This window comes from Dipodomys merriami, unplaced genomic scaffold (assembly GCF_024711535.1).
Source record: "Dipodomys merriami isolate MVZ:Mamm:240054 unplaced genomic scaffold, mDipMer1.0.p SCAF_70, whole genome shotgun sequence".
NCBI classification, from domain to species: domain Eukaryota; kingdom Metazoa; phylum Chordata; class Mammalia; order Rodentia; family Heteromyidae; genus Dipodomys; species Dipodomys merriami.
Window position 1 is genome coordinate 1,211,210 of NW_027206291.1, and position 26,689 is coordinate 1,237,898.

A 26,689-nucleotide genomic window follows, 5' to 3' on the forward strand; every position below is an offset into this window, starting at 1 on the left:
TCAAAGCCAGCCTGGGCAGGAAAGGCCATGACACTCGTATCTCCAATGAACCACCAGAAAACCAGAAGTGATGGTGTAGCTCAAGTGATAGAGCGATAGATAGCCTTGAGCTTGAAGAGCTGAAGGACAGTGCCCAAGCCCAGAGTTCAAGCCCCATGACTGACAAAATAAAAATAAAAGAAGCTGTCAGAGGAACCAGTTCACTTCGAGTTCTATGTAAACTCTTCCTATGGAGAAATCCTGGAAATCCAGTATATAGTGTGTGATCTGTGTGGAACATGCCAGAAAATATGCAATAGAAAATGCAATCTTAATTACAAATGTATCTTTGCACTATGTATTTTTTTTCTCCAAAATGGATCATTTTTAGCATTGATGTATGGGTTTTCATATGTAGTGCCTTTTTTTGATATCTTTTTATTATTGTGAAAATACTGTGCAGAGGGGTTACAATTACATGGGTAAGATAATGAGCACATTTCTTATCAAGCATTGTAGCCTCCTCCTTTGTTTCCCCTTCCCATCCCTTCCCATCCATCCCGTCCCCCCCACCCAAAGTTGTAAAGTTCGTTTTCGACATAACAACTTGTACATCTCATTGTTGCAATGGGTCCTCCTGTAACTCTGTTTTAACAATTTGTTTTTTCCCTTCCCCTCCACATATACCAACATCATATATAGTGAAAGCAGGGGTTGTACCATGGGGGAGGGACATACAAGGCAACAAAGACATAATCTTATAAAGATGTTAGAAACAATCGCATGAAAGATTTTTTTTTTGTCAGTCAAGGCTTGAGCTCTGGGCCTGGGCGCTGTCCCTGAACAATTCAGTTCAAGGCTCACGCTCTACCACTTGAGACATAGTGCCACTTCTAGTTTTCTGGTGTTTTTTGTTTTTTTTTTAAATTGTGATTAAGTGATTACAAAATTTCCCAAATTTCACAGTATTGTGGAATAATGATGCTCATTTAAAGTCACAAGCTCATTTTAACTTTCCTGGAGCAAATTGTCTATCACAGTCTATAACATATAACGGTGTACACATATACACCATACAGATGAGTGGAAGTTCTTTGTTTTTTTTGTTTTTGTTTTTGTTTTTTTTTTTTTTGCCAGTTGTGGGGCCTGAACTCTGGGCCTGGGCACTGTCCCTCAGCTCTTCAGCTCAAGGCTAGTGCGCTACCATTGAGCCACAGCGCCACTTCCAGCTTTTTCTGCTATGTGGTGCTGAGGAATTGAACCCAGGGCCTCATGCATACAAGGCAAGCACTTTACCACTGAGCCACCTTTCCAGCCCCAGTTCTTTGTTTCTTAAGTCCTGTTAATTTTGTCGTATCACCTAACATTTTGGATTTAGCATCCACTTATCAGGGAGACCATGTACCGTTTGTCTCTTTGCTCTTGGCTTACCTCGCTCAACATGATTCCTTCTAGCTCCATCCATTTCCCTGCAAATGCCATTATTTTATCATTTCTAATGGCTGCATAATATTCCATTGTGTATAGATACCACAATATTTGCATCCATTCATCTGTGGTGGGGCATCTGGGTTGTTTCCATATCCTAGCTATTGTGAACAGTGCTGCAATAAACATGGAGGTGCACGTGTCCTTGTATATTGGTTCCTGTTGTTCAGGGTAGATGCCTAGAAGTGGTATGACTGGGTCGTAAGGGAGGTCAATCTTTAGCTTTCTAAGGACCCTCCAGACTGCTTTCCAAAGTGGTTGTATGAGTGTACATTCCCACCAGCAGTGTAATAGGGTTCCTCGTTCTCCACATCCCCTCCAGCATTTGCCGTTGGCTGATTTGTGGATGTGGGACATTCTGACTGGGGTAAGGTGGTATCTCAGGGTTGTCTTTATTTGCATTTCCTTCACAACCAGGGATGGTGAACATTTCCTCATGTGTTTCTTTGCCATTTTTATTTCTTCATCTGAGAAGTCGCTTTTAGTTCCCTTGCCCATTTAGTAATTGGTTTGTTAGGTTTGGGAGGAATTAGTTTCTTCTTTTTTTTTTTTTTTTGTTGGTCGTGGGGCTTGAACTCTGGGCCTGGGCGCTGTCCCTCAGCTCTTCAGCTCAAGGTGAGCGCTCTACCACTTGAGCCACAGCGCCACTTCCGGTTTTCTGGTGGTTTATTGGAGATAGGAGTCTCACAGTCTCTCCTGCCTGGGCTGGCTTTAAACCGCGATCCTCAGATCTCAGCCTCCTGAGTAGCTAGGATTACAGGCGTGAGCCACCAGCGCCCGGCTGGAATTAGTTTCTTGAGTTCCCTTTGTATACAGGATGTTAACCTCTTGTCTGGTATATTGCTGGTAAATATTTTTTCCCAATTAGTTGGTTGTATGTAGTGCCTTTTAAACTTATGTCAGATAAAGTGTTTTGTGTTTTCATTTTAAACCACAGTCTGTGCCCAAAATTGTTTTTTGTTGTTGTGTTTGTTTTTGTGGGTTGTGGAGCTTGAAATCTGGGCTGGGCGCTGTCCCTCAGCTCTTCAGCTCAAGGCTAGCGCTCTGCCACTTGAACCACAGCGCCACTTCCGGCTTTTTTGTTTTTGCTTATGTGGTGCTGAGGAATCGAACCCAGGGCCTCAGGCACTGAGCCACCTTCCCAGCCCCAGAACCTACATGTTCTTAACTCTTGTATATATCCACTCTGTCCCTTGTTGGAATAAATGATATTTTTGTGTACTTCATCATTTTACTTTTAGATGTTTATTTTCTCAAATAACTGTAAACTTTTTAAATAAAGCTCAGCCAGTTTCCAGCAACCTATGAAATGTTCCCTTTATTTACTGTAAAGATATTTCCAAATGTCTATCACTATCAGAGACGGTCAATCGATGTGCCTGATTTTTCCTTTGTCCCAAAAGGAACTGTGGTATGGGGTGATGTCTCCCTCCTGTTACATGTCCTCTGTCTGCTTATGTTGACGCTCTTGTTTGGAAACATGTTTTTTTCTTGGTAGCAAAGACACATCATGGCCAAGACCCTCTCATCAGGTAACACATAACCAACTGATAACACAGCCTTTCTGTATTCTCCCGACTAGGAGCATCTCCTTAAATCCTGTGAGTCGATTGACTCTCTTGGCTAGTTTTCTGTGGATGACTGCTCAGTGCAGCAAGCTGGTGTGCTGAGGGATGGGTGGAGGTCTGGACCACAGGTGTGAAGTCAGTCCAGGCAAAAGCATGAGACCCTATCTGAAAAAATAAGTTCCAAAGGCTGGGGGCATGGCTCAGGTGACAGACTGCCCCAGGCTCCAAGTTCAAGGACCAGACTGGGTATGCACAAGCACACTCAGTCTATTAAAGAGAACAGGCTCGCCGGGCGCTGGTGGCTCACGCCTGTAATCCTAGCTACTCAGGAGGCTGAGATCTGAGGATCTCGGTTCAAAGCCAGCCCGGGCAGGAGAGACCGTGAGACTCCTATCTCCAATAAACCACCAGAAAAACAGAAGTGGCACTGTAGCTCAAGTGGTAGAGCGCTCGCCTTGAGCTGAAGAGCTGAGGGACAGCGCCCAGGCCCAGAGTTCAAGCCCCACGACCGACAAAAAAAAAAAAAAAGAGAACAGGCTCATAAATACATGATTGGAATTATAAATACACTAAGTATTCTGCACACAATGTCATGAAACATTACTAGAAACGTCAGGATAATATATATCAAGCCAGGTGCTGGTGGATCACAAATCCTACCTACTGAGGAGGCTGAGACCTGAGGACAGGCAGTGAAGTCTGCAAGAATTTTATGCCCAATTAACCAGCAAAAAGCTAGAAGTGGAGGTGTGGCTCAAGTGGTAAAGCATTGGCCTTGAGCAAGAGAGCAGGGACAGAACCCAGGCCCTGAGTTCAAGTCCTCGTACAGGCAAATAGTAACACCTAACTTCAATATCCCCTACTCCAAATGAAAAGGAGTAAAATCAAGAGAGCATATGCATTTTAACTCAAGTGGATGTAGACCGCTACAGAATATTCCAGTGATGGGACTTGAACTCAGGGCCTGGTTCTTCCTGAGCTTCCTTTTTTGCTCAAGGCTAGTAGTCTACCACTTGAGTCAGCACGACTTCTGCCTTTTGCTGTGTATGTGGTGCTGAGGAGTCACACCGGCTTCATGCATGCTAGGCAAGCACTCTAGCACTGAGCCACATTCCCTGCTCCTGATGGGGTATCTGTAATTATCTTTTTGACACTATATGAAAATACTTGATAATATGCAAACTGCTGGGCCCCGGTGGCTCACGCCTGTAATCCTAGCTATTCAGGAGGCTGAGATCTGAGGATCGTGGTTCAAAGCCAGCCTCGGCAGCAATATCCGCAAGTGGCGCTGTGACTCAAGTGGTAGAGCTCGCCTGGAGCTGAAGAGCTGAGAGAACGCCCAGGCCCTGAGTTCAAGCCCCACGACTGAGACACACAGACACACACACACAAATGGCTGAAAACTCTTAAGAAACCTTAGATCTCAGCCTCTCAAGTAGCTAGGATTAAAGGCATGAGCCACCAGCACCTACCTTAAAAATCCATTTGGAGTTTTGGATGGCCCTTTAGTCAGTTACCATTAAACATACATAAACACCACCTATGACCTGTTAGAAGCACATTTGGAATTGTACTTCGAGTAGAAAGCTGGGCGCCCGTGTCAGCCTGGATTTGAGCAAGGACAGCAGTGAAGCAGGTGAGTTGGGGAGGCAGTGTACAACTTCCACACCTCAGACGAGCCAGAGCAAAGAGCAGTCTATTTGGAGGAAGAGATAAGGTGTGGGGAAGCTTGGAGAACGCGCATGCGGGGAGTCTTCCTGCCTCACCAGAACTCCACGGCTGGAACCACAAGCCAGCCTGTCCTGAGACACCATCAGCTAAGTGAGAGCGGTGGGTCTCCTCTCCTTAACCCACTGGGGATTTGGCCGTGACACCAGCACAGTACTGCTGGCTCATCTGGGGAGCGGCGGCCAGGCCCGACTGTGACATCTGGGCCCACGGGGCACGAGTGTAGACAGCTGCAGGGCAGTGAGCTGCGTGCGCGCCCGCGGGAACACAGGAAGCACTGCAGACAGCGCAGCCCGCTCCACGGAGCAAGGGCTTGGCTGTGGGAGGCACAGCTGCAGCTCCTCCACGTGGGCTCCCGTGGAAGCTGCCAGCCTGAACCCTGGGACTCGGATGCAACTGGCTCCTAGCAGCAGGTGTGAATGAACCTGGCGGGGCCCAGCGGGAGCCGGGGCTCCTCAGCCCCAGCCCCTGCGGCGCTGTCCCTCACGCCACTCATGACCCCACATGCAGCACACAGCCTGGGCTCAGAGCTTCATATCCAAGGGGCACAAATGGGGGCCTCCGGGGTCCCAACAGATAGAAATCAGCCTGGCCAGCCAGGCACCAATGGCCCACACCTGTAATCCCAGCTACCTAGGAGGCTGAGATCTGAGGATCATGGTTCACCACAGGCAAGAAAACCCTTGAGGCTTATCTCAATTAACCACCAAAAAGTTGGAAGTGCAGCTCTAACTCAAGTGATACAGCACCAGCTTGATCAAAAAGCTCAAAGGCAGAGCCCAGGCCCTGAGTTCAAGTCCCAGGAATAGTGTGCATGTACACACACACACACAAACACACACACAAACCCCACCTAGTACAAATGTAACCAAAGAGGCGAAAGATCTGTACAACAGAAATCATAAAGCACTAATGAAAAACTGAAGACACGAAAATGGAAAGGCATTTTGTATTTAAACAATGAAACTTTTGTTTACAATATCCATACCCACAAAGCATTTTACAGCTTCAATGCAATCTCTATCAAAATGTCATTCTTTACAGAGAAAACAAAAACAAAAATCTATGTATATGGAACAAACAAAACCCTGACGTAGCCAAAACCATCTTTACACGCAAGACAGGAGGTAGTACACCACGAACTCACCAGAACCAAACAGCAGAGACGGAGACAGTTCCACGCGCGGGATCACCCCGAACCCACACCCAGCAGCGACTTTTCCTTCCGAGGTCAGTGAGAACACACGCACTGGAGACATCTGATCAACTGTGGACTCGGCAGTAGTGCACACCTAGAGTCCCGGCACTGCGAGGCTGAGGCGGACAGATGGTGAGGTGGAACTCCGCCCGGGCTCAGCAGCACACAGCGTTCAAAGTTTGAGGCAATCCTTCCTTTAAACGTTACATAATTTATCCTTGGATGGGACATCAGTGCAGAAGATGCTAGTTGTATTCTCAGTTAAATTGTAAAAAGATCAAAACAGCAAAACATAAAAATTTCAAACTAAAAAAAAAAATCTGACTTCTATTTAGGTGAGCTTGCTCCTACATATAAACAGGCAATTAAGGTATTTATTCATTCTCTTGATTTCAATACTTTGGTCTTAACAGAAATTAACTAATAGGGCACCAGGGACTTACCCCTGTAATCCTAGCTACTCATGAGGCTGACATCTGAGGATCACACTGTTTAAAGCCAGCCCAGGCAGGAAAAGTCTATGAGACTCAATCTCCAATTAAGCACAAAAGGAGAGATGGCAGTAGGGCTGTGGCTCAAGTGGTAACGCGCCAGCCTTGAGCAAAAACTCAAAGACAGCAGCCCTGCCCGCGGGTCAGGCACCAGAGCCAGCACGCACGCACGCGCACACACACAAAATAGTTAATACTTAATACATTCTCCATTTTTGCTAAAATAATGCTTTGCTAAACTGTCTCCAAGATGAATTATATGAATTTGGCCAAGAAATGTAAAGGTCAAAGGGTTAATATACAGGAAGTAGTTACAATGCCTATCTGTGCATCTTCTGCTTTTGAACTATTCCTTAACACCAGTAAGTTTTCTCTCTTCACGCTATGGTCTGTCGTCATCCGATTTTGCACGGCCCTTGAACAATTATAGAGAAAAGTTTTCAGTAGATCTCCATTTCAAAAACCTATATACAACTGTTTGCATTGTTCTATTTTCCATTTAGCCAAAACATTTTATCAAGGGCCAAATTAAAAAAAAATCTAGAAACCTACTAACATTTGTTCCTGTGCAGGTATTCAAGACGCTTAGGCACCTTTTTTTTTTTTTTTTTTTTTTTTTAACATTTATGAGACTCTTTGGAGACAATGCCTATTAAAAAGTGAAAAATAGAAAATCTGATTAAAATGTCATTTGCTGCCTAAAAAGACATAATATATACATAAATACATAAACACACATCCAACCAGCCAGAGGAGAATTGCCATTAACAAAAATCCCTTTCTCGGTTACCACTATCAATTATTTTTAAATGTACATTTAAACCTTCTTTCTGGTTTATTACAAATAAATACACTTCCATTCTTTAAGGATCCAACAGAGTTCAAGAGAAAAATCTTATTAAGAGACATTACTTCATAAACTCGCTGTTGCATGAAGAAAAGTTAGGTCAACATTTAATTTCAAGGATAAAATTTAAAATTCCACTGTGGAGTTAATCTGGCAGCTCAGGAAACTAAAACTACAAAATGCCGCATGGAGAATGGAGCATGGAGAAACACACTGACACTTGCAGTATTTCCTCCTGGTTCTGTCACTTCTCAGAAGCCTCGCTCCTTTGCATGAGACAGCCCCTGTGGCCTGGCCTGAAATCCTAGCTGTTCAGGAGGCTGAGATCTGAGGAAAGTCCTTCAAGTCAACCCCAGGAGAACCAACCCGAGATGCTCAGCCTCCACTTACACAGTGAAAAGCCAAAATTGAAAAGATTAGCTCAAGAGGTAGAGTGCCAGTACTACATAAGCTCTTAAACAGCCTCGTGTTGAATGACCCTCGTTATTACGTCACTGGCACGTCGTTTTGAACTCAGGGCCAGCTTTTTGCTGGGAATCTCCTGCCCGGGCTGGTCTAGAGGCCCAGCCTCCTGAGTCAGCCTGAGTAGCTAGGATGACGGCCATTGGCATCTGCCAAATGATCCTGCCGTGAGACCTTGCTCATATTTGAAGTGTTTGTGCATGTTCTTCACACCAGCGCACTGGGGGTGACAGGGACAAGGCGGTGGCGGGGGGAACGCGCCCCACCCAGTGTCACCCCAGGTGACACACAGGCCCCCTGACTCAGTGGCTGTAACAAAATACCTGACACAACCAAGATCAAGGAACTAATTTATTTTTTCACGTTAAAAAAAAACTAATCCAGACAGTGCCTCACTGCACGGCCCACATGGGCTCACCTGCTCCACACGCGCCCGCCTGGGCACATCTGAGTCTGAGTTTTCAGTCCCTGGTCCGTGTCTCCACGGACTCGGGACCCGCAGTGAGCCGAGACGTGACACACAACAGCGGGGAGAGACTCGTACGGGACAAAAAGAATTAAACAGGGACCAAGGGCCAGGGCCAACCTGGCACACCCATACCTACACACCCATAGAAGTTTCTAGAACCATGACCAGCTACTGGAGCTCAGACTCTAACCCCACCTATAACCCAGGCTTTCTAGAACACGTGCTCGCGTCTGAGCATCGCTGCGGGAAGGAGGCTTTCCCACATTTCTTACAGAACTTTCCCACGGTGACTGTGCATGGTTGAGCTGGCTCTCCTGCCTCATCACATGCTCGTGCACAGCGCCCTCCCCGGCAGGCCACATGCAGGCCGCTTTCCTGTGAGCAGGAGGAGGTCCCGGAGGGCTCAGGGGCCGGCCTGCTGGGTGTGCGTGCGCTCGTGGCGGCGCAGGTGGCTCTTGTGGAAGAAGTCCTTCCCGCACTGGGAGCACACGCACGGCTTGTGCTCGCTGTGCGTGCGCTCGTGGCGGCGCAGGTCCCCGAGGGAGAAGAAGGCCTTCCCGCACTGGTTGCAGGAGAAGGGCTTCTCGCCGGTGTGGATGCGGATGTGCACCTTGATGTAGCTGGCCGAGCTGAAGGCCTTCCCGCACTGCTTGCACACGAAGGGCTTCTCGCCCGTGTGCGTCTGCTCGTGCTTGCGGAAGTCGCTCCAGGCCGAGAAGGCCTTCCCGCACTGGTTGCAGATGAAGGGCCGCTCCCCGGTGTGCGTGCGCTCGTGCCGCTGCGCGTCGCTCAGGGAGAAGAAGCCCTTCCCGCACTGCTTGCACACGAAGGGCTTCTCCCCGGTGTGGATCCGCTCGTGGACCTTCACGTAGCTCTTGGAGCTGAAGGCCTTCCCGCACAGCTTGCACACGAAGCTCTTCTCGGCGTTGTGCGTGAGCATGTGGCGGCGCAGGTGGCTCACGTAGAAGAAGCCGATGCCGCACTGCTTGCACACGAAGGGCTTCTCCTCCGTGTGCGTGCGCTCGTGCACCTTGATGTAGCTGGCCGAGCTGAAGCACTTGCCGCAGTACTTGCAGATGAAGGGCTTGTCGCCGCTGTGCGTCTGCTCGTGCCGCTGCACGTCCCGGGTGGAGGCGAAGGCCTTGCCGCACTGCTTGCACTCGTACGGCTTCTCCCCGCTGTGCGTGCGCTCGTGCTTACGCACGTCGCTCCACGAGTAGAAGGCCTTCCCACACTGCTTGCACGCACAGGGCTTCACCCCGCTGTGCGTGCGCTCGTGGGACTTGACCACCCGCAGGGAGTAGAAGGCCTTCCCACACTGCTTGCACTCGAAAGGCTTCTCCCCCGTGTGGATGCGCTCGTGCGCGATGCACGAGGTGGACTGACTGAAGGTCTTGCCGCAGTGCTTGCACACATAGGGCCGCACGCCCATGTGGATGCGCTCGTGTCTCTGGAGGTAGATGGGGGAGCTGAAGCCCTTGCCGCACTGCTCACACACATAGCTCTTCTCCCCGCTGTGCGCGTGCACGTGCTTCTGCAGGTGGTTCAGGTAGAAGAAGCCCTTCCCGCACTGCTGGCACACGTACGGCTTCTCCCCGAAGTGCGTCCGCTCGTGGATCTTGATGTAGCTGGAGGAGCTGAACGCCTTCCCGCAGTACCTGCACACAAAGGGCTTGGCGCCCGTGTGCGTCTGCTCGTGGCGCTGCACATCCCGCAGAGATAGGAAGTCCTTCCCGCACAGCTTGCAGATGCACAGGTTCTCGCCCGTGTGGATGCGCTCGTGCATCTTGAAGTAGCTGGCCGAGCTGAAGCCCTTGCCGCACTCCTTGCACATGTAGGGCTTCTCCCCCGCAGGAGCCCTCTCGGGCACCTCGACTGAGCTGGCCGGGCCGAAGGCTGCCTCGTACTCCTTGTACGCATGTGCGGCTTCGCCATAGCCCTGAGGCGCATACGGATTCTGCCCGGCAGCACTGGCAAAGGGCACACTCATCGACGAAGGGTCCACAAGGACTTCCGTGTACTCACAGGCCTCACCCGTGCCTGCGTCCACGTCCGCATCCACTGCAGGGGGCATCTGCGTGTCGCCTGCGTCCGAGGCAGAGGCGCTGATGAAAATGTCTTCAAAGGGAATCACTTCTTTATGCTCTGAGAGTCCCTCGACCACTTCATTTCTGGAAAGAAGCACGGTGTTGGCGTTTGGCAGTTAGATCACTCACCCGCGGGGAACAAATTTTATTCCCTCAGAACTTTTTCAATCATGAAGATGTGATGGGAACAGGTTGGGCTTTAGGGTAATGCCCCAGCCCTGCCTGCCACTCCACACGCAAAGCAGGACGAGCATTCTCCACGCTCATGGGCGCAAGTGAGGCCAACAAAATCCCCCTCCCACTCGCCATGCATGCCCACGCCCTGGAGTAATGGCTCGTAACATTCTTGAATGTTCTGCGTACATGGAACAGTCTATATTAAAACATCAGAAATGACTACCATGCTAGGGTTGCTGTTTTCAGACATGGATATGTTTTTACCTTTTTTTTTTTTTTTTTTGGGGGGGGGGTAGGTTGTGAAGCTTGGCCTGGGCGCTGTCCCTCAGCTCTTCAGCTCAAGGCGAGCGCTCTACCACTTGAGCCACAGCGCCACTTCCGGTTTTCTAGTGCTTTATTGGAGATAAGAGTCTCATGGACTTTCCTGCCTGGACTGGCTTTAAACTACGATCCTCAGATCTCAGCCTCCTGAGTAGCTAGGATTACAGGTGTGAGCCACTATGCCTGGTCCAGTCTTCTATTTTTACTATTTTTTTTGCCAGTCCTGGGGCTTGAACTCAGGGCTTGGGTACTGTCCCTGAGCGTTTTTTGCTCAAAGCTAGCACTCTACCACTTGAAACACAGCTACGTTTAGTGGAGATGAAAAGTCTCAGGGTAGGGGCTGGGAAAGTGACTCAGTTAACAGAGCGCTTGCCTTGCATGCCTGAGGCCCTGGGTTCTATTCCTCAGCACCACATAAGCAAAAAGAAAAAAATCAGAAGTGGCGCTGTGGCTCAAGTGGTAGAGCGCTAGCCTTGAGCTGAAGAGCTGAGGGACAGCGCCCAGGCCGAGTTCAGGCCCCATGACCGGACCTAAAAAAAAAAAAAAAAAATCTCAGGGTAGCCGGGTACCTGTGGCTCAGATCTGTAATCCTCAAGAGGCTGAGACGTGAGGATCACGGTTCAAAGCTAGCCTGGGCAGGAAAGTCCATGAAACTCTCATCTCCAATAAACACTCAGAAAACGGGAAGTGGCGCTGTGGCTCAAGTGGTAGAGTGCTAACCTTGAGCTAAAGAGCTGAGGGACAGCACTCTAGGCCTAAAGTTCAAACGCCACAACTGACAAAAAAAAAAAAAAAAAGGAAGAAAAGTCTCAGGGTCTTTCTTTTTTTGGGGGGTCCGGTAGTGGGGCCTGAACTCTGGGCCTGGGCACTGTCCCTCAGCTCTTCAGCTCAAGGTTAGCGCTCTACCACTTGAGCCACAGCGCCACTTCCGGCTTTTTCCTTTTTGCTTATGTGGTGCTGAGGAATCAAAACCAGGGCCTCAGGTATGCAAGGCAAGCGCTCTACCACTGAGCCACCTGCCCAGCCCCAAGTCTCAGGTCTTTCACGGGCAGGTTAGCTTCAAACTGGAACCCTCAGATCTCAGCCTTGGCAGCCAGGAGCCACGTAGTGAACCACCAGTGCTCTTAGGAGAACTGAGTCCAGTCCATTTGAACTTGAGCCTATTATCATGTCATGGTCTTGTTCTTAAATTCTACTAGGACTTTGATTCTCTGATTCTCATGAGTACAAATTACCTTAACTCCATGGCAGGATTTTTGTACTCGTCTTCCATGTTCTGGTCTTCTTGTGTTTTTCCTAAAATGCAGTCCCAGAAAAACACGATCACTATTACATAAAGAAACGACTAGGCTCTAGACAGGTTCCCAACTCCGTGTATAGCAGCAGGGATAAGGCGGGGGCCAGGCCCTCATCCGGCAAGGGGGGAGGTCCTTACCCACGGAGGCCAGGTTGCGGAAGGTCTCGCCCATCACGCTCCTGTACAGCTTCTGTTGGGCAGGGTCCAGCAGAGCCCACTCCTCCAGGGTGAAGTTGACAAACACATCATCGAAGGTCACAGACTCCTGAAAGGTCACAAGGGCATTTCAAGGAGGAAGGGTGCAATCACAGAACTGCAGATACAGACATACCTTCTAGATGTTACCATGTGGCTAAAGCACCTGCTGTCCACACTGCAGATACACAATGCTCAGTGCTGCAAAGAAAGTTCCCATCACGTGTTCTGAGATAGCATTCCTGGAAATGCTCAAGCACAAAGTTGGATACTGCCTGGCATCTGGAAAGTTCTGTGAGACAGACTTCACTAGACAAATTAAGAAGTGTGACTGGATGGTCCTGGTGTATGTGAACATGCTATTTCCTCGGACTAAGGTTCCTGCAGACCAAACCTCAAGAGTACGTAGACTCACAAGGGAGTGCACAGCCCTGTACAATGCTAGCTACTGGAGGCTGATGTCTGAGAAACCTGGGTTTTTGTTTTGGGGATTTTTTCTGGCTGGTCGTGGAATGTTCTCCCTGTACTCTTCAGCTCTATGATTGGAGCCACAGCACCACTTCCGGTTTTCTAGAGGTTTATTGGCGATAAGAGTGTCATGGACTTTCCTGCCCGAGCTGGCTTTGAACCATGATCCTCAGAGCTCAGCTTCCTGAGTAGCTAGGATTATTGGTATGATCCACCGGCACCTGACTGAAACCTGGGTTTTAGACATTTTTTCTTTCATCATAGCCAGGCCAGAAAGTCCATCTCCAAAATAACCAGACAATAGCCAGGCTGATGGTATGGCTAAAGCAACAGGGCACCAGCTAAGCAAGTACAGACCCCAAGATGTCTGAGATATAAAACTCCTCATTAAGCCATGTGGCTTATGCCTGTAATCCTACTTAGGAGGCTGAGATCTGAGGATCACGGGTCAAAGGTAGCCCAGCAAGATAGCCCTACGGCCAACCAAAAAACAAAACAAAACAAAAAAAAAAAAACCACCCAGAAGTGGTACTATGGCTCAAGAGGTAGAACACTAGCATTGAGCACAAAGCAGCTCAGGGACAGAGCCCAGGTCCTGAGTTGAAGGCCACAACTGACCCAATTTTTTTTTTAAAGGGAAGTAGAGGTGCAGCAGTCTTTAAGGAAGCTCTGTGACACAACCCAGGTCAGGAACAGAATAAAGAGGAAGAGACAGCCGTCCTGGAAGACCCCTCCTGGGAAGATCTCCCTTCTCTCAAGGGGGACTCTGGCCACCTCTACTACAGGAAGCCTCCAATGCCCTACTAGAATGACCTGCCATTCTTCTGGGTCAAAACAAAAGGAATTAGCTGGGTGCTGGTGGCTAACATATGTCATCCTAGCTATACAGGAAACTAAGATCTGAGGACTGCGGTTCAAAGCCTGCCCAGGCAGAAAAAGACTGTGAGACTCTCATCTCCAATTAAGCACCGGATAGCCAGAAGTGGCTCTGTGGTTCAAGTGATAGAGCGCTCACCTTGAGCTGTGAAGAGATCAGGAACAGCGCCTAGACCCAGAGTTTAAGCCCCATGACAAACAATAATAAAAAAAAATACAAAAGCCCGGTGCTGGTGGCTAACTACTCAGAAGGCTGGGATCTGAGAATCACGGTTTAAAGCCAGCTTTAAAGCAAGAAAGTCCGTGAGACTCTCATCACCAATAAACCACTAGAAAATCATAAGTGGTGCTGTGGTTCAAGCGGTAGAGCGTTCATCTTAAGCTGAAGAGCTGAGGGATAGCGCCCAAGCCTAGAGTTCAAGCCCCACAGCCCACAGAAAATGGGGGGAGGAGAAATCAACCATTAGGGTTGGATGCACAGCTCAGGTGGTAGAGCACCACCAATGAGCAAGAGTGCCAGACACCAAATTCAAGTCCCAGTCTTGGACAAAAATAATGATGATGATATAATAAAATTGGGTATGACCCTCTGCAAGTCAGACCTAACTGCAGCCCTTCATGAACACAGACTGTGAATGGTCCTACTTATCATCTACAAAATGGGGAAGGAAAGAAAGCAGGGCATTCCACAGTGAGCCAGAAGGAAATGTGGGCCCCTGCCAAGGGGGACGGCTGCCCACAAAGTACAACAGCCACAGCTAGAACTCTGACCCTAGGACAAGGAACAAGGGCTGCCAAGTCTACAATTCCTGAAACTCCACGCCCATGCTTCTGTAAGCAGGGTTTCTGAACCAGCAGGCAGTCTTCTGCAAAATGGGGTCATTGAGCCAAGAGCTGGTGAAATTACACCTGTAACCCTAGCCTTTGGGAGGCTGAGATCTGAGATTCAGGGTTCAAAGGCATCTGGGGCAGCAAAGTCCATGAGACTCTTCTCTCCAATAACCAACAGAAAGCTGCAATTGGAGCTGTGGCCCAAGAGGTAGAACACTAGCCTTGAATGAAAAAGCTCAGGGGCAGTGACTTCAAGGCCTAGAATCAGCACCAAAAACCAAACAAAAAACCCTTGTGAGAGTCCCTTCATAAGGCCAGGCGCCTCTCAGGCTGTGGTCAATGGAGTGTCTTGGCCCAGGAGTAGCTTCCCTCTGAAACAAGCCATGGGCATGCTCCCTGGGATCCTGTCACAACTCAGGACCAAAAGTGCCCCCTCTAGTGGAAACAAACAAGGAGAGAAGCATCTTGGTGAGGGCTGGCAGGCTGACTGCACCCACAGGCCACTAGCTCCTGTTAGCCCTGCTGACATTTATGGGAAGACTGAGGTCCTCTCTTCCAGAACAAAAAGGTCCTAAGTGATAACAGCCGCCCCTCCCCCCCATTAAAAAATTATCCCCAGGTTTTGATTACCTGAAAACATTCCAAATGACAACGGCCCAGCACCGCTTCCCATCATACAGGGCGCAGCCAGGACTCTGGTAGTCTGGCACTGACTACCACCTGCATTCCACCAGGAGGCCGCAAGTCCCAGAACCAACCATATGCAAAGACCCGAGGTTCAACTCAACTCTCACCGACTGGTAAGGAGCAGGCCATTTCTCTTTAATGACTTGTCCATCCAGGGGCTGGTGAGGAAGCAAGGGAGGCAACTCACCTGTGACAAATCCAACAGATTGTCGGAGAGCGGAGGCAAAGATTCATCCTGCAGCAAAAGAAGGGGGGAGAAGGCCAGGTTAGAGCAGACTGTGGGCCCTGACCACTCCTCCAGCCAGCCAGTCACAAGGAACCGATAGTGGATAAAGTGCACACTGAGTAAATTCCTTCTGTCCAGTGGAAGCCAAAGGGCACCTGTTCCTGTGAGCCATTGAGGACCCAGACTTGTTTCCCAGAGGACTGAGACAGACCCTGGTGCCCAAGGCATTCCTGGTTGTGGCGTGATGTGGTTCAAGGAGTTGCTTACTTTGCCTGGGAAGGGCAACACGTGGCACTGTGGGGATCTCTCCCCCTTCCTCCAAGCCCCCAGCCCCTCACCCACCCCTACAGGTGCAAAGCACTGCAGTGGCTTCGGACGTGACTGTGAGGACCCAGCCAGCAGTGGCACCGACACCTGTGTCAAAATGGGCACCCCAGGTCTACACGAGGCTCTCTCAGCCCATGGAGCCATAGCAAATGCATCACTTCATGCGTCGGTAGGAGTCTCAGCAGAAGTTCTCCTTTCTCTCACTGTCCAATGACAACTCCGTGCTCTTTTGTGATTGGCCTTGCAAAAGACACTAAGTTCCTCATTTGTTTTTAAAAACACTACCCACAATCAGGGGAGCCAATGGGGAGCCTGAGCATCACCCCATCTGACATCACCTTTCAGGAACACTGAATTCTACCCACGAGGAACAGTTAAGGCCTTGCGGCGTGTTCAGTAAACGTCACGTCTCTCTTCAGGACCTAGGAAAGGCCCAATTTGTACCAAAGAAAATAGAACTGGTCAGGATAGGGTTCACTAGCCAGCTGGGTGGCGGCATTTCTTTCTTGCACCCTCTGAAAAGAGGACTCCTGAGGGTATCTCAAGTTTTTACCCTTAAGATCTTCCCAACTGAGGCAATGAGCACCATGGCCTCAGAAAAGCTGCTTGCTTCCATTCAGATCATTTGGCACACGCTGCCAGGAAGAGACCCAGGGACCGCTGCAGCGGGGGTCAGCCATCAGCCTTGGATCCCACGCAGGGATTATTCTCCAGGGGTAATGAGGCCTATCTTACCTTTCCAATCAACTGGGAGGGAAGGTGCTCTTTAGCCTAACCTCCTTGGTGTGGATTATGCTCATGGAAACACCTAGATGTCCAGATCTATAATAATAACAATAATAATGATGATGATAGAAAACAATGCCAAAAGATAGTAGCTCCGGTGCAGGTTTTCAGTTACAGTGACCTTGGGACCGGCCAGGGCCACTGTGGGGCAGGCCGCTGTATACAGGTCAGTGCGGTAGGCCCAGGTACTCACACACCTATCTGGATCCGCTCCATACACTGACCCAACAAGGAGATTTCTTGGTAAGTGTGCTTTTACCAACTAGAAGGGCCTTAGATCTATTCACAGCTAGTGCTGGAAGCACAGGTGTATACTCGAAGGAAAAATGTTACTTTCATATTAACATCATAGGAAAGGTCATGAATTACATATAATTCAAGCCTCTAGTCTAGTAGACAAGGTGGATGCTATGTATGGGTGCTGGGGTTCCTTTAAAAACAAGTTCCTGAAATGGCTGTGGTCACTTTAAGCCTCCGGTCCAGTTCCCTTGCTTTGGACCACACCTGCTGCGACTCCTTACTGACTTCATCAGGTGCCAGGTCACACTCCTACAGGGCTTTCAGCCTGTGCCGAAGGGCCTGAAGTCTTCCTAAATGACATCCATCCTGTGGGACAACAGTTCAGACAGCTGGTAACAGCCCCCCTCGCCCCTCCTAGAGATAGAGCAGGACCAGAGACTGGTCCCCAGATAGGTAAGAACTTCACATCTTCAGCCCCATCTCACCACCAAAATCGGTACAAAAACCGGGTGGGGCTAGCTCAGGCCTGTAATCCTAGCTACCCAGGTGGCTGAGATCTGAAGATAAGAGACCAATGCCAGCCTGGGCAGGAAAGTCTGAGAGACTCTTATCTCCACTTAACTACCTAGAAAAGCCGGAAGTGGAGTTGTGGTTCAACTGTTAAGAGCATTAGCTTGAGCAAAAAACTAAGGTTCTGTTCCCAGGCACTGAGTTCAAGCTCCAGAGTTAAGTTACAATCAAAATAAACTCCAGCCCTATCTGCACCTCCCCCGCCAGGTATCGGGATCCTGTTTCTCAGAAGTTGAGTCAGGTTAACTATAAGGAATGAATGCTGAAATCAAACCCATCTCCAAGCCTCCCCAACCCATGGGTTCTATCTCCTCCCTAGTACCTCCACGGTCACTCCTCCTTGGGGGTAATTAGTGATCAGTTTTCTGTTAGGACGTCTCTTCCTAGGGGTAGAAAAACTGCGGGTCAGTTCTAACCAAGCCGAGGCCCCGGCGAGGCGGAAGCCGGGCCCCGGCGCCACAAACCCCTCTGATGCTTTCGCGCATAAGCGCTGCATCTCATACATATAATTACATCCGAGGGCAGGCGACCGGCGCAGATCCTTTCCAAAAATCTGCTTAGTCACCGGCCCGTCCTTTCCCGGGGATCAGCCCACTTCCAGGCCCGCGAGCCCCTCCCCTGCCCCCAGGAGGCCGGGGGGGGGGATGGGGGGACGACTGACATTTTCTGCACTGCGGGGTCTGCTCCGGAGCCGCCGGGCCCCCGGAATGGTGGGTTTTCCCAGCCAACCCTTAAGCCTGCGAGGCGCCGGCGGCTCTCGCCTGTAATCCCCAACTGCTCAGGAGACCAAGGTCCGAGCCCGGCAGGGAGGGCCCCGACGGGCGGGGCGGGGTGCGCGGCGGCGAAGCCCGGGGACCTTTTCCTTTTCTTCTTGAGTCGTCGGTGAACCGCCGAAAAGCAGCAAGGGGAGCCCTGGCGCAAGGGGCCGAGCACCAGCCTGGAGCGGGAAGGCGCGGAGACGGCGCCCAGGCCGCGAGTTCGAGCCCCGGCCCCCGCGCACGTCCCTTCTGCGTCTCCGGCGCCAGCCTGGGTGGGATCGCGCCGCCCTCAGAAGCTGGGGTGGCGTCTGGGGGACGGCTGGGGGGGTGTCCCCACGCTGGGAGGGTCCCCCAAGGTCTCGGGTGTCCCCACGCTGGGGGGGTCACCCAGGTCGCGGGGGGTGTCCCCACGCTGGGGGGTCACCCAGGTCTCGGGTGTCCCCACGCTGGGGGGTGTCCCCCAGATCGCGGGTGTCCCCACGCTGGGGGGGTCACCCAGGTCGCGAGGGTCCCCACGCTGGGGGGCCCCCCAGGCCGCGGGCGGGCCCCAGGCGCCCGGCCGGGCCTCCCCGCGCCGCCCGGACCCGCCGCGCCGCGGCCCGGGCCCCCGACCTCCCGCCCGCAGGCCGCGCCGCGGCTCCGGGGCCCCGGAGGCCGCCAGCCGCGCGGGCCGCGCGCGCCCGGGCCGCGGAAGCCCCGGCCGGCGCCCAGCGCAGCCGCTTCCGGCCGGCCCCAACGGCAAAGCTTCCCGCACTCTGGGCGCCGCCGGACCCCGCACTCACCATGTCGTCAGTCCGGGGTGTCCCAGCGCCCTCCTAACGGGGCCCCCCGCGAGCCTTTCACCTCAAACCACCGCGGAAATCGAGCCGACCCGGGAGGCCGCGCGACAACCGTTGTCGGGACGAGAAAATGGCGGCGGCGGAAAGGAAGATCCACCCACGTGGGACCGCCCCTTCCTCTTACAGGCTTCGCTGATTGGACGGGGTTACGGGATCGTTGCTTCCTGTGATTGGCTTCTGCGGCATGAGTGACAGGCGAGGCGCCCGCCCCCGCACTTCCGGACGGAGAAGAGGGAAGTGACGCCCTTTACCACCATGGCCACCACCCCCCTCACACCCGCGCGCCTGACGACTTCTGAGAGTGCAGAATCGGATCCGCCGGGCGTAACCGTGTTTCCTCCTGGCTTTCCAGAGTCAAAGGGAGACAGACTTCTCCCTAACCACTGGCTTCTTCTTGCTTCTTCCTTCTGTAGATGCGATCACAGATTCTGCCAGGGAATTCAGACTCAGTGTTCCCACCCCACCCCCATAGGGCCCAACCCAGGCCTCAGGGAAGAAGGGGGGGCTTGGCACCCCCCACACACACACACACCTCACCCCGGGCACTGGAAGGGCAGCGATGATCTGATGCAGGAATTTGAGAGGAAGCAGTTGGTTTCGGGGCCAAGGCTTTCTCATACTTTTTTCTCTTCAATGCCTTCATTTTCGGTCAAGAAAATCTGAAAACCTTCAAACAGAAGAATAGTTGTGGTTTGGGGGGGGGAGGGAGGGAAGAGTGAGGTTGTTTTTGGCCAGTCCTGGGGCTTGAACTCAGGGCCTGGGTGCTGTTTTAAAGAGGACTGGGAAGGTGGCTGAGTAGTAGAGTGCTAGTCTTGAGCAAAAGAAGCTTAGGAACAGTGCCCAAGCCCTGAGTTCAAGCCCCAGGACTGGCCAAAAAAAAAAGTAATAAAGTCAGATTTTTCCTGCCCAGGCTGGCTTTGAACTGCAGTCCTCAGATCTCAGTCAGTCTCCTTAGGGAAATAAGGAGGTCAGGTCTGGCCGGCGCCATATAGGCCACAGGGTGGACGTTAGGATCTAGCATTTTGTCTTCATGCAGGTGGAAGAAAACCCCTTGCCCATCACCAGCCTCCCAGATGATGGGTGTGCCCGGATCCCTGGAGTCAGGGGCGGGCACTTGGCTGATAGGTTACTGAATCTGTCAGTCCAGTGCCTGGGACTGGAAATTTCCTGTGGCTCTGTCCCCTGTGCCAACCCTGTTTTAGGCCCAGACCAGCCTAACTGCCATTATCCCATGCCACATGTGTCTCCGTGATCCGGCCCTGTGTCCTGTCTCCAGTCATCATGGCGTCCCAATCCAGCTCTCCACTGGAGCTGAATTGGCTTATTAGTTTTGTTTTTGTTCTCTTTCCTTTGTAGTCTGTTTCCTAACTGGGTTAAGTGTGTTTGGGGCTGCAAGCACTTTTTACAATGGGTGGCCTGCAGCCTGCTAACTGTATAATAAAGACTCGAACATTTTACCTTTCAAAATATGGCATCTGAGATGATTCACCTAGGGTTACAGAAAAGGGCCACCAGTGCCCAGCAAGAATAGTTATTGGGCTGGGAAGGTGGCTCAGTGGTAGAATGCTTGCCTTGCATGCCTAAGGCCCTGGGTTCGATTCCTCAGCACCACATAAGCAAAAAGAAAAAATCCGGAAATGGCGCTGTGGCTCAAGTAGTAGAGCGCTAACCTTGAGCTGAAGAGCTGAGGGACAGCGCCCAGGCCCAGAGTTCAGGCCCCACGACCAGAACCCAAAAAAAAGAAAAAAGAAAAAAAAAAAGAATAGAGTTATTAAATGCACTGAAACCTAGGGTTATGGGCTAGAAAGGTGGCTCAGTGGTAGAGTGATTCCCTCACATGTATGAAGCCCTGGGTTCGATTCCTCAGCACCACATAAACAGAAAAGCCAGAAGTGGCATTGGGGCTCAAGTGGTAGAGTGTTTGCCTTGAGCTAAATGGCTAAAGAGCTGAGGGACAGCAGACAGGCCCAGAGTTCAAGCCTCATGACTGACCAAAAAAAAAAACAAAAAAACTAGGGTTGCCGGGCGCTGGTGGCTCACGCCTGTAATCCTAGCTAGTCAGGAGGCTGGGATCTGAGGATCGTAGTTCAAAGCCAGACTGGGCTTTGAACCGTGAGACTCTTATCTCCAATAAACCACTAGAAAACCAAAGTGGTGCTGTGGGTCAAGTGGTAGAGCATTTGCCTTGAGCTAAGAGCTCAGGGACAGCACCCAGGCCCAGAGTTCAAGCCCATGACCGACAAAAAAAAAAAAAAAGAAACCTAGGGTTATATGTTGGTCATATTAGGAGGGAAAAAATGTAAACATTGGAAACAGCCAACAGGCTGGGAATGTATCTTAGTGGTAGAGTGATTGCCTTGCATGCATGAAGCCCTGGATTTGATTCCTCAGCACCACACAATCAGAAAAGGCCAGAAGTGGCTCAAGTGGTAGAGTGCTAGCTTTGAGCAAAAGTAGCTCAGGGACACTGCTCAGACCCTGAGTTCAGACCCCAATACTACACACACACACACACACACACACACACACACACACACACACACACACACACACACACACACACACACACACACACACACACACACACACACACACACACACACACACACACACACACCCCAAACCATATTCTCAAGCTTTAGACAGTTGCTACTTCAAATGAGATCCCACAGAGACCACAGAGCCTTAGGTGCTGGGAATTAAAATCTGGGAGCTCGCTATTCCATACTGGCCCCCTTCTTGATATGGACTAAAAAGGAACTTCTCTGGGATTAGTGCAGGGTTCTAACCTAAAGAAAAACCTCCAGGGCTGGGAAGGTGGCTCAGTGGTAGAGTGCTTGCCTTGCATACCAGAGGTGCTGGGTTTGATTCCTCAGCACCACATAAGCAAAAAGGAAAAAGCCGGAAGTGTGCTGTGGCTCAAGTAGTAGAGCGCTAGCCTTGAGCTGAAGAGCTGAGGGACAGTGCCCAGGCCCAGAGTTCAGGCCCCACGACCGTACCCCCCCCCAAAAAAAAAAAAAGAAAAAACACCATTTCAAAAACCATTTCACGGGCTGGGAATGTGGCTCAGCGGTAGAGTGCTTGTCTCGCATGAATGAGGCCCTGGGTTTAATTCCTCAGCACCACATAAGCAGGTAAAGCCGGAAGTGGCGCTGTGGCTTTCGTGGTAGAGTGCTGGCCTTGAGCTGAAGAGCTGAGGGACAGCGCCCAGGCCCACGACTAACCCCCCCCCAAAAAAAAAAAAAAAACAAACACCATTTCGCCAGTAGACAACCTAGGCAAATTCTCCCTCTCTCTTTTTCTCTCTCTCTCTCTCTCTGACCACAGAGTTTCTTCCATGCATAGAAGTTACAGGTTAACTCCAGCAACTCCAGCAACTCCTTGTGTGTCCAAACCAAATTACTCTCCAGAAAGGAGCCTTTCCTGTCCCCGAGTTACAACCAAAGCAGTACGGAGCCTCCAAGTGTGTGTGCGCAAAGCTTGCTTCCCTAATGGTGCGCCGATGAACACAACAACCACAGCAACAGTGCGACTCCCTTTGGAGGCCCTGTTAGAGGATTGTAGACTTTGCCAGAAAACCACACAGACATCCAGGTACAAGGAATAAAGAAAGGTTTATGGCCGGGAAAGGGGCCGGAAGGACTCCTTCTCACAGGGAGAAGTGAGAAGAAGCGAGGATGGCTATTGTCTGAGCTGACCTGTATAGCCTAGCTAGAAGGGCTGGGAGGCAGAGACCTGCCTTGGACTTGTGGGCCAGAGGCTTCATCATGGGGGACTAGGATTTTATGGCTGCTGCCCAAATAGAAGATAAGGGTCCTGCAGCTGCCCAGACCTGAAGCTCACTCTAAGGGGCTCTGGCTGCCTTCGATGGCGCAGCTGCCCCAGAGCAGTGCCCTCCCAAGGCAGAGGGGGCTGGAGGCCGATTCTTCACGGCCTTTGCTACATGGGCCTAGGAAGGGAACAGACTACACTGTGGGGAGGGAAGGAGCGTGCTACGCTGTGGGAAGGGAGCTCACTGAGCTAACAGGCTCACAATGAGCTCATTTTTGCAGTGTTCACAACAGGCCGTGGCCTCCAGCTCCAGGTTATTCATCTGCTTCAAACAAGTGTTGGTAAGTGTATCCAGACAGAAATGTCGCTGGGGATCGGTGGTTCACACCTGTGATCCTAGCTACTCAGGAGGCTGAGATCAGAAGATCGTGGTTCAGAGCCAGCTTGAGTAGACTGGTACTACACACACACACACACACACACACACACACACACACACACACACACACACACGTACACTTATTCGGGTTGGGACTATGGCTCAGTGGTACAGTGCTTGCATAGCATGCATAACACCCTGGGTTTGATTCCTCAGTACCACATACACAAAAAAAGCTGGAAGTGGCACTGTGGCTCAAGTGGTAGAATGCTAGCCTTAAGCAAAAGAAGCTCAGGGACAGTGTCCAGGCCCTGAGTTCAATCCCCAGGACTGGCAAAAATAAATAACATAAAAAATTTTATATATTTTTTGGTTTGCTAACCCTCTGATCATTTTTTTTTTTTTGGTCAGTTGTGGGGCTCGACCTCAGGAACTGGGTCCTGTTCCTGATCCTCTTTGTGTTCAAGGCTAGCGCTCTACCACTTAAGCCACAGCACCACTTCCAGCTTTTTCTGTGTATGTGGTGCTGAGGATCTCTGCCTCCTGAGTAGCTAGGATTATAGGTGTGAGCCACCAGTGCCTGGTTGGTTCTAGTCATTTATAATAGCCACCACGTATGTTGTGTCCCGAGATTTCCGTGTCACACTGGCCCGTGTAAAGCCCTCCTACTCCTGAGCTTGAGCCCCAATACTTGCAAGGAAGAGGCAGGGCTCGGCTGAGTGGGACCCGGCCTCCAGTGACTGAGGGCCCAGAGGAGGGTCTTGGGAAGTCCACAGAACCAGGTGCAGACACGTGTCCACAATGTTGGATTTGGATCTTTTCCTGAGTAACACATATCTGCTCCAGGACTCCCCCCATTTGGCACTGGGATCAAGAACTGTCAAGAACTAGGTGTGATGGTAGGACCGTGGGGGCTCCCGCCTGTCCTCCTAGCTGTTCAGGAGGCTGAGATCTGAGGATCGCAGTTCAAAGTCAGCCAGGGCAGGAAAGTCTATGAGACTTTTTTGTTTTTGTTGTTTGTTTTGTTTCTGTCAGTCCTGGGGCTTGAACTCAGGGCCTGGGCACTATCCCTGAGCTTCTTTTGCTCAAGGCTAGCACTCTACCACTTGAACCACACAGCACCACTTCTGGCTTTTTCTGTGTATTTGGTACTGAGGAATCAAACCCAGGGTGTCTTGCATGCTAGGCAAGCACTGTACCACTGAGCCATATTCCCAGCCCTATGAGACTCCTTTTTTGTTGTTGTTGGTCCTGGGGCTTGAACTCTGGGCCTGGGTGCTGTCCCTCAGCTCTTCAGCTCAAGGCAAGTGCTCTACCACTTGAGCCACAGCGCCACTTCCATTTTTCTGGTGGTTAATTGGAGATAAGAGTCTCATGGACATGCCGGGCGCTGGTGGCTCACGCCTGTAATCCTAGCTACTCAGGAGGCTGAGATCTGAGGATCGCGGTTCAAAGCCAGCCCGGGCAGGAGAGACCGTGAGACTCCTATCTCCAATAAACCACCAGAAAACCGGAAGTGGCGCTGTAGCTCAAGTGGTAGAGCGCTCGCCTTGAGCTGAAGAGCTGAGGGACAGCGCCCAGGCCCAGAGTTCAAGCCCCACGACTGACAAAAAAAAAAAAAAAAGAGTCTCATGGACTTTCCTGAGTGGACTGGCTTTGAACCGTGATCCTCAGATCTCAGCCTCCTGAGTAGCTAGGAATACAGGCGTGAGCCACCAGTGCCCGGCTACTTGCAGCTTTTTCTATGTATGTGGTACTGAGCAGTTGAATCCAGGGCTTCATGCATGCTAGGCAAGCATTCCACCATGGAGCCACATTCCCAGCCCACAAATACATATATATATATATATATATATATATATATATATATATATATATATATATATATATATATATATATATATTTTGGTGGTGGTGGTGGTGGTGGTGGTGGTCGTGGGGCCTGACCTCTGAGCCTGGGTGCTGTCCCTCAGCTCTTTAGCTCAAGGCGAGCACTCTACCACTTGAGCCACAGCACCACTTCTGGCTTTTTCTATTTTTGTGGTGCTGAGGAATGGAACCCAGGGCCTCATGCATACAAGGCAAACGCTCTACCACTGAACCACCTTCCCAGCCCCCACAAATATATTCTATACATTCTATAAGGTACTCCATTCAATAAATTGCAAATTTCCGATGTCTTACTGTGAACTAGGGTTTGTGTTAGGTGATTTTGCCCAATGAACACTAAAGGAACTATACTACTGATGACAGTTAAGGTAATAGCCACTGAGCAGAGATCTTCAGTGGATTAGGTTTAGTATGCATTTTCCATCTAATGACATTTTACCAAATAAGGGAGCAGTACATCAGAATATAATCTGCTCAGAAGTTGAGCGGGGTGCCGGTGGCTCACGCCTACATCCGTGCCCCTCGGGAGCCTCAGATCGGAGGTTCTGGGATAGGGATGGAGCCCAGTCCTGGATTCAAGCCTCGTTATCAGCACCAAAAGATTACAAAAACAACAACAGGCTAAGTCCCTCAGCTCTCCCCTTTAAGGCCAGCGCTCTACCACTTGAACCACAATTCCACCTCAGGCTTTTCTTGTGGTTAATTGGAGATACAAGTCTCACGGGCAAAAAATGCCCAGGCTGCCTTTGAATTGTGGTCCTCAGAGCTCAATTGCCAAGTAGGGAGAATTACTGACACAAACAACCAGTCTCAGTCTCCAGCAGTTTTTATTTTTATTATTGTTATTGTTGTTGTTATTATTAATGTATGTGTGTATATGCTTGTCTTGGGGCTTGAATTCAGGGCCTGAGCGCTGTCCCTCAGCTTTTCTGCTCCAGGCTCATGCGTGTTCATGAGCCACAGCTCCACTTCTGGTTTTTGGTGGTTCACTGGAGATAAGAATCACCCAAACTTTCCTCCCAAGGCTGGCTTCGAACCACAATCCTCAGATCTCAGCCTCCTGAATAGCTGGGATGACAGGCTGAGCCACCTGCCTGGCTTGAGATTTCTTTTATTTTACAAGGAAGTATCTTTAGCTACAGCTCTACTTGAGTAAAAGCCTTAGGGAGCGGAAGGTGGGGGGGGGGTGAGGGAGAAGGAAGGGGGGCCCTCCCCCTCTCTCCAGGCGTGGCCTTCTCCGACACAGGGCCCCAAATGCCGAATTTGGAAAATCATTTGGAAATCGTCTGAGGCCCTGGAGAAAGGCACATAATCACCTCAACTCTGCCAGGCTCCCCGGGGGCAGGGGGTCCCCCAATACCCCAGGAGCACACGCCCAGCAGGACCAAAGCCAGAGGCAGAGCGGGCCTGGGAAGGAAGCAGGGAAGAGATTCAAAGATGGAAGTCTGACTTCTTCAAGCTCCGGGTCAAGGTGGCCCAAACTGCTCAGCAGCTTCAAAACAGGGGGTCTCAAGACAGGGGGAGGCCTACACAGGGCTGGGAGCCCCGGTTTGTGTGACCTTCCTCCCCTGCCCCCCGGACACCAGGACGCAGCTTGGAAACGAGGAGCCTCCAGCGGTTCAGAAACACCACCTCTCTATCCAACTTCTAGAACATTCTAGCACATGGACCTGGGGGCGTCTCTCAGAGAGTGTGATGAATGCCTAAAAGAGTTTTCTCATGTTGGGGGGGTCA

The 26,689-nt window shown here is 50.9% G+C and overlaps 1 protein-coding gene across 2 annotated transcripts; it reads right to left on the reverse strand.

Annotated features, from left to right (window-relative positions):
• Window positions 1-5,698: 5,698 nt before the first annotated feature.
• LOC138817697 (zinc finger protein 878-like) lies at window positions 5,699-19,082 on the reverse strand. 2 transcript variants are annotated; one of them, XM_070008253.1, is made up of 6 exons: window positions 17,980-18,120; window positions 17,641-17,701; window positions 15,357-15,404; window positions 12,251-12,377; window positions 12,051-12,111; window positions 5,699-10,401 (listed from the first exon to the last, which is right to left on the reverse strand). In XM_070008253.1, coding segments are annotated over exons 1-6 (2,067 nt in total). In that variant the 5' UTR covers window positions 17,982-18,120; the 3' UTR covers window positions 5,699-8,633. The 2 variants fall into 2 exon arrangements, with proteins under 2 accessions (XP_069864354.1, XP_069864355.1); XM_070008254.1 differs by lacking the exons at window positions 17,641-17,701; window positions 17,980-18,120 and adding an exon at window positions 18,859-19,082.
• Between the last annotated feature and the right edge of the window lie 7,607 nt (window positions 19,083-26,689).